This window comes from Cajanus cajan, chromosome 2, assembly GCF_000230855.2.
Source record: "Cajanus cajan strain Asha chromosome 2, NIPB_CcT2T_4, whole genome shotgun sequence".
NCBI lineage: Eukaryota > Viridiplantae > Streptophyta > Magnoliopsida > Fabales > Fabaceae > Cajanus > Cajanus cajan.
Genome location: NC_138518.1, coordinates 40,901,754 through 40,909,623, shown reverse-complemented (window position 1 = coordinate 40,909,623; position 7,870 = coordinate 40,901,754). Strand labels below are relative to the sequence as shown.

General features: G+C 29.3%; 1 protein-coding gene across 1 annotated transcript; it reads left to right on the top strand.

Annotated features, from left to right (window-relative positions):
* Positions 1-756: 756 nt before the first annotated feature.
* On the top strand, positions 757-1,762 carry LOC145954906 (LOB domain-containing protein 28-like). The gene is made up of 2 exons (XM_083069593.1): positions 757-1,132; positions 1,758-1,762. Exons 1-2 carry the CDS (start codon positions 757-759, stop codon positions 1,760-1,762), a joined length of 381 nt encoding a protein of 126 aa, XP_082925719.1.
* Positions 1,763-7,870: the final 6,108 nt, after the last annotated feature.

The window sequence follows — 7,870 nt, the reverse complement described above, 5'->3', positions numbered from 1 at the left end:
AATGAGAATGTTGCCAAAGAGAGAAGTTTTGACGTTGGTGAGAAGGAGGAAAACATTGCTTTTGAAAAAGATATGCAAGCAAAAGATTTAACTACATTCATGATTCCTATGTTTATAAAATCTCTAATCTCTAAATTGAATAAAAACAAAATCAACAAGAAGTTAGATTGAATTGCAACAGTAAAATAATTCACAACAAAATGATGTACACATTAATTTTTAAATGTGGCATTATTTTGTTATACAATTTAATTACATTTTCCTATGAATGTAAAATACATTTGCGTTTTCAACCAATTATAGTTCATCATTGGTATGAATTTTAAGTTTTTTATTATAAAAGTCAACAAGTTCACCACATATGATACTTTGTTATTGGATGATTTTGTACAATTATTTTACATATCTATATTACACAAATAATAATCCACAAAATCTTGAATCATAAATAAATATATTTTTTTCCAATAATAAAAAATTAAAGCATTTTGTATGCCTAGAAGAAGAAATCTAGCAAGTTATTATGGTCAAACAAATCTAATATTTGAGATAAATTAGTAAATTTACATCTTAAGTAATTGTTATTTATGGTTTTAGGAAAATCTAAAATTAAAAAAACTATCATAGATTCCCATTAAGTTTTGTATATAAATTCACCATGTTTGAGCTTTTAAATTCATAATCAAATTCGCTCAAATTTATTGGAAGAAAATATTTATATCATAAACAAACCATTTACATATACTTGTAGAAATAATGAATAACGAAAATAGGGAATATGTGTGTGCCTTATGCAAACATCAACATAAACATCATGATGAGAGTTGTGAATTTGGGCAATACTTTCATGATAATAGGTTTGTTGAATTTGAGAGCGCTTATAGACTCTTTGGGTTAGCCAACTTGTTGAGACTCATACGCTGCGTGGAACCAACTGAAAGAGAAGTTGCTGCAGATTTCATTCTCAAGGAATCTAGCATGTGGAGAAATGAACCAGTTTATGGTGCTTTTGGATATGTGTTCAATTTGACATCAGAAATCAAGTATCTTGAAAAGGAGTTAGAAAACGTAAACTCATTGCTTACATATTATCAAAATGAAGCAAGGCAAGCGAATCCAAATTCTGAAGCAGGTATTTCTCAAATAGTTATGTCGTCTGCCTCTACCATCCCACAACAAAGTATCCAAGTTGGAGGTTCTAGCACACAAATTCCTTTTTTGGGTGAAACAATAAGACTTCTTTTTATCTTTGATCATAATATTGCTAAATATTTTTTTCTTGTTTAAAAAGATTTACTTATTAAATATCATTTCTTACTCATCCTTAACATATTGTATACATGTATGGCATGTGGACCTTATGTATGATAGCCTTTCGATTTTTGAAAATAAAGGAAAATCAAGGTGTTATTTCATTATATTGTAGATATTGATTCTATTTTTTTTTTATTAATTTCTTTAATAATATGTTATGCAACTTACTGTTTTATACACACAGTATTGTTGCATCTAAGGAAAATGAGAATTTGTCACAATTGAAATATTTTGATGTTGACGAGAAAATCCTTTTGTAAAATATATACAAGCAAAAGATTAAACTTCATCCATGGTACCAAAGTTTATAACATTTCTACATTGAAGGGAAACAAAATCTACTATGTATAAGTTAGGAGCAATATGGCAACAATAAAATAGTTCTTGACAAAATAAAGATCGATTTATATGAAATTTTTTAAATGTTTTGTTATATTATATAGTTTAATGACAATGTTCTATGAATGTAAAATACAATCACATTGTTAAACAATTAATTTATCTATTGGTATGAATTTTTAGTTATTTATTTTAAAAGTCAACAAGATCACTATACAGGTTGATTTTTTATTGGATGACATTGTAAAATTATTTTGCAACATGAGTACATAGCCTACTTTCTATATTTTATGATGAAAATGTTAAATTAAACAACTATTCTTTTTTCTTTTATCTCTCTCAATTTGATGATATTTCTATAACATATATTAAATTCACAAAGATACAACTATTACAAATTTATTTATTGTTTAAATTAATGAAACAATATTGTGGTCAAAATATTCAAATGATTTTAATCATAAAACATGTCAATTCAACAACTCCTAAGTAACATATTAATTGATTCATTTTTTGCTTGAAGTTATGTGTGTGTATGCACGCACACACATAAATATTAACTATAATAAATTGGTTTTAAAAAATTACAATATAGATTAAATTGAGTTTTATTAATTGTGAGTATCTTATGTTTATGAGTTAATGATAACTAAAAACAAATATTAAAATGGCAAAAAATGTATAAATGTTTTTATTAAGCAAATAATCATTCACTTGAATAAAATTTAAAGCATTTTATATGTCTAGCACAAGAAAAAATATTTGAATTTTTTAAGGTTAAACAAATGTATTATTATTTTAGATAAATTAGTAAATTCAAATCCTAAATTTTTATATTAAGTAATATTTAAATATGATTTTAAGAGAATCTAAAATTCACTAAGTTTTAGCTTTTAAATTCATAATCATAATAATTCAGGTAGAAAATATTCATATCATAAATTAAAGCATATACATATGCTTGTAGAAATAATGAATGTGAAAGTAGGAATTATTATTCATGTGCCTTATGGTGAAATCAACATAGATGTTAGGATAAAAGTTGTGAGCTTGGGTAATATTTTCCTAATAATAGGTCAATTTATTTGGAAAATGCTTCTAAGCTATTTAGTTTAGCCAACTCATTGAGACTTATGCATTGTGTGGATCTATCAAAAAGGCAACTTGTTAGAATCCTTCGTTAGTTAGAATCCTTTCTTGGTTAGAACCCTATGTGGGGTACCTTATCTAAGATGTTCATTTACCTTTAAGATCAACAACTAATCCCACAACTATCACAAAAAATTTCAGTGTGCTTTGTTTTTACTCATAAGTTTTTTGAGAAATTTTTTAAAAAGTCATCCATCCCTAATTAAATTGCTTCAAGGCAAGCATGTTTATCTATGGAATTCTTTACTGAAAAAATACCAAAAAGTAGATGTGTAACAACCCGCCATGGTCCATACACTTAATGAGATCGCACTAAAAATTGTAAATTAAGATAAATAATAAAATTAGATAACTCATAATTACAAAAACATAAACATTATATATATAAGAATAATTAAGTTTTTAAGTATTAGTATTTATACAGTTATCCAAAACTACTATCTCCTAGTGCCAGTCAAGCACAAAACTGTTACCCAAGGTGGTAACTCTAACACTAGGCACCAAAAAAATCCACTTCTAGTAACAAACTCAGTCAACAGCTCCAACCTAGCACTGATCTGCTCCCATACACCGTATGATCATAGCAGTCCATCCACATGGAAACAGAAGGGTAAGCTAGAATTCGATAAACAACCACACAAGTATAGGGAAAAACACTATACTACTCATTCATCCAATCCTCATCACAAACAACCATACAGTTCAACATAAAAACACAACTCATTCATACAACTTAGAAGCAACTTTAGTACAACAACAACAACAACAATATACAACTTAATATTTAATGCGTCGTCACGCATGTACAACTGGGAGATCTCCAACAACTGAAGTTGAGCAGTCTAGGTGGCATAAACCCTACCAAATCCAACGTTTGACCTATCTCAACCAGGTCAGGTATAGAACAACGTTAGGAACTCCGAAGAGAACCAGGTATAGACAACAATAGGCAATTTCTCAGGTGTGCCACTTAGATTCGGAGGTCCGGTACTACTGTCAGGACAGAAGGGTTTGGGTATGAGCCTACCACGACCTTGGCTAGCTTCACCAATCCACATGTGGAGTTAGCCCACCCACTGTCCTCCAAGTACCACGCACCCTCCAGTATCTAGTCAAAGATTACATCTCTAATTAGATACCTTACTCAAATTGGTCATTCAACCATGACATGGATCGACTATTTCCATGTCGCCCACACAGTACTAAGAGATTCAACTTTAAAACAACTTTCAACTTTAAAACAACTTTCCACTTATCACCTTAGTACTATGTATCTCAACATAGGACATATATCTTCACCATATGTCCCCAACTTTTCAACTTTACAACAATAGACATATTAACAACTTCACAACAATAGACAACTTACAACTTTAAGCAACTTACAACAATAGGAAACTCATACAACTTTAAACAACTTTTACAATAATACACTACTTCAACTTATGCATCTCAACTTATCAATAATTCAACAATAAACAACATAAAACAACTTAGTTTCACAACGTATAACAACTTTAACAACATCACATATTATCAACACTCAACATATGAACAACTTAAGTTAACAACTACTCAATCCACAAAGAACATCTTAACCATTTTCAAATAAAACAATGTATGAAGCTTCCCTAACTCTCCTAAAATTAAACAACCTACACTCTAGCTTCCCTCACCTGAAGATTGGCTCAGATAGCCAAAAACTGAACAAAAGTAGAATTTCCCTTCGAGACTCAACTCGGAACTTCAATCCACCCAAATCAAGCTTTCTAATCTGTATTTCAAGAAATGACAGAAGGAATTAGTGGTCTAGAGGAGAAAAGGAATCATACAGAGAAATTTGGGAGAGAAAGGAGCTCACAGACCCAGAGACCTTCTCTCTAAAAACTCACATTCTCCTCAAGGCCCTCAACCCCTATTTATAGACTTTCCAGAGTGGCCAGAACAGCCTGTACCGAATCTGGAACGGCCCTTTCTGTATCTCTTTGTCATGTGTAAAAACCACATGCAGAATGGCCCGTTCTAAAATCAGAACAGCCCGTTGTGGAACTCATCCAGAACAGCCCGTTCTCCATCCAGAACGGCCCGTACTCCCCCTCCAGAACGGCCCGTTCTCCATCCAGAATGGCCCATTCTCCAACCAGAACGGCCCGTTCTACAACCAGAACGGCCCGTTCTCAACTATGATTTACAGGTCAATTTAATAGGTTGGAACGGCCTGTTCCAAATTGGGAACGGCCCATTTTGGGCTACAAAATCACCTATATTGGGCTTTTTAAAACAACTTGCTACTTACAAGATGCATATTTTTGGTATAGGTAGTATTAATAACTTCTTTAAGTTATCCTTAATTGTATAGTCTCTCAACTATACAAATCTTTAGATCCCTCTCTTTCTAGTGTATCGGGGTTTGTACAAGCCCACCAACTTTCGCTTGGTTCGACCCTGAATCACACAATACTAGGAGATGGGACATGCTTTGATATCATTTGTAAAACCTCACACATTTGATGTCTAAGCAACTGCACTCCATGACACTTTGCACTGTGACATTTCACTCAATTTCTCATTAGATAGAACCTTTCACCTGTTATAACCCTTCGTTTGTGAGATGTTTATCCGCCTTTAGGATCAACAATTGACCTCATAAATCAATATAAGACTTTTTAGTGTGTTTTGCCCTCACTCACACATTTTCTAGAAAACTTCCCAAAATGTCACTCATCCCTAAATTGCTTAAAGTCAAGCACGTTTAACGATGGAATTGTTTAGTGATGAGTACTGAAAAATAGATATATCTTGTTGGTATAAATAGTACTAGTTAATTCCTTTAAGCATCCTCGACTATACAAACTTACAACTATACAAACCTTTGAATCTTTCTCTTTCTAGTGTGTTTGGGTTGTTATGCAAGTTATTGCAAATTCCATTCTCAAGGAAGCTAACATGTAGGAATTAGACATGTGTTCAATTTGACATTTGAAATAAAGTCTTTTGAAAGAGAATTAGAAAATAACAAAAACAAATTAGTTGCATATTATCAAGATCAAGAAAGGCAAGAAAACTCAAATACTTAAGCGTGTATTTTTCCATTGGTTATCTTAAATGTCTTTAACATTCCATAACAAAGTATTCAATTTCTAGGTTTTAGCACACAAATTTTATGTTTGCATTAAACATTAAGACTTTTTTTTTTATCTTTGATCGCAATATTTCTATCTATTTTTTTTTCTTGTTGAAATAGAATTAGTTATAAAATATCATTTCCTCCTCATCCTTAACATATATTTTATACATTTACAGCTAGTAACCTTAAGCAAGATAACTTTTTAAGTTCTTAGGATAACGGACAACCATGCTATTGTTTGATTATATTCTAGATATTCATTCAAATTATTTTTATTAACTTGCTATCCAACTTACTTTTTTCCACATGCAGTGTTGTTACATCTAATAAGAATGAGAATGTTACACATGAAAGATATTTTGTTTGATGTTGATGCCATAGAGGAAAACATTTCTTTTGACAAAAATATACAAGCAAAAGTCTAAACTACATTCATGATGCCTAAGTTTAAAAAATCACAATTAACTACAAACAAAAGCTACTATGTATAAGCTAGGGGCTATATTGCAACAATAAAATAGTTCATGACAAGATAAATTATCTTTCTTTCTTTCTCTCTCTCTCTTTCTCTCTCTTTCTCTCTCTCTCTCTCTCTCTCTCTCTCTCTCTCTATATATATATATATATATATATATATATATATATATATATATATATATAGGGAGGGATTCCTTACTTCAAGAGTAATTTCTGATAGTGTTACTCCATTCAATAACTCATGATCTACATTAAATTTGAATGATCCAAAAGTTAAATTTAAAGATCCAAAAGAATAAATCAAGTTGACAAATTTTAAAAAATTTGAAAATTATTTGATTATTTGTTATATTATTTCAAATTAGTGTGTATTCAAAAAATTATATTATATCTTAATTTGAATCTATATAACAAAGTATCGTACAGTTTTCAAACTTTACAAAAATTTATAGAAGTAAAATTCTAAACTACATTCATTATGCCTAAGTTTATAAAATTACAATTAACTACAAGCAAAAGCTAAAATGTATAAGTTAAGGGCTATATTGCGACAATAAAATAGTTCATGACAAGATAAATTATCTCTCTCTATATATCTATCTATCTATCTATCTATCTATCTATCTATCTATCTATCTATCTATCTATCTATCTATCTATCTATATATATATATATATATAAACACATCAATGTAAATAGTTTATTTTTTTTTACATCTTAAATACATTTATTTTTTCTATTTATAACTACAATAGATTAAATCAAGTTTTATTAATTGTAAAAATATTATATTTAAATGAATTAATGATAAATTAAAACAAATATTAAAATGTCATTCAAATGTATACATCTCTATATTATACAAATATAGATTCACAAAATCTTGACTCATAAATATATATTTTACTTTTTTGTAAACAATCAAAATTTAAAGTTGTTTGTATGTTTAGCAAAAGAAATCTTTGATGTTTTTAAGGTCAAGAAAATCTATTATTTTGAGATGAATTAGTAAATTCACATCTTGAATTTTTTTATTAAGTAATTATTAAATATAGTTTTAAAAAAAATCTAAAATTAAAAAACTACATACATTTTCTTTTGGTTTTGTATATAAACTTGGTATGTTTGAGCTTTTAATTTCATAATCGTAACCATTCTCATATTATGGTAGAAAACATTCATATCATATACAAAAGCATTTTCATATCCTTGTATAAATAATGAATGAAAAATAAATAGAGATTAATATGCTCATGCCTTTTGTAAACATTAACATAGAGATCATAATGAGAGTTGTGAGCTTAAGTTAAGAATTTTCTAGTTATAGGTTAGTTGAATTTAATAATTCTTATAGGCTCTTTGCCCAATCTTTTGGGTTACATGGGACATGTGTAATCATCTAGAAGGTAAGTTGCTACAAATTCCATCTTGAGAGAACCTAACATGTTGGGAAATAATTCAAT

Bases quoted from the DNA above. Each gene is read 5' to 3' on its own strand.
- LOC145954906 (XM_083069593.1), top strand. From the start codon at position 757: ATGAATAACGAAAATAGGGAATATGTGTGTGCCTTATGCAAACATCAA.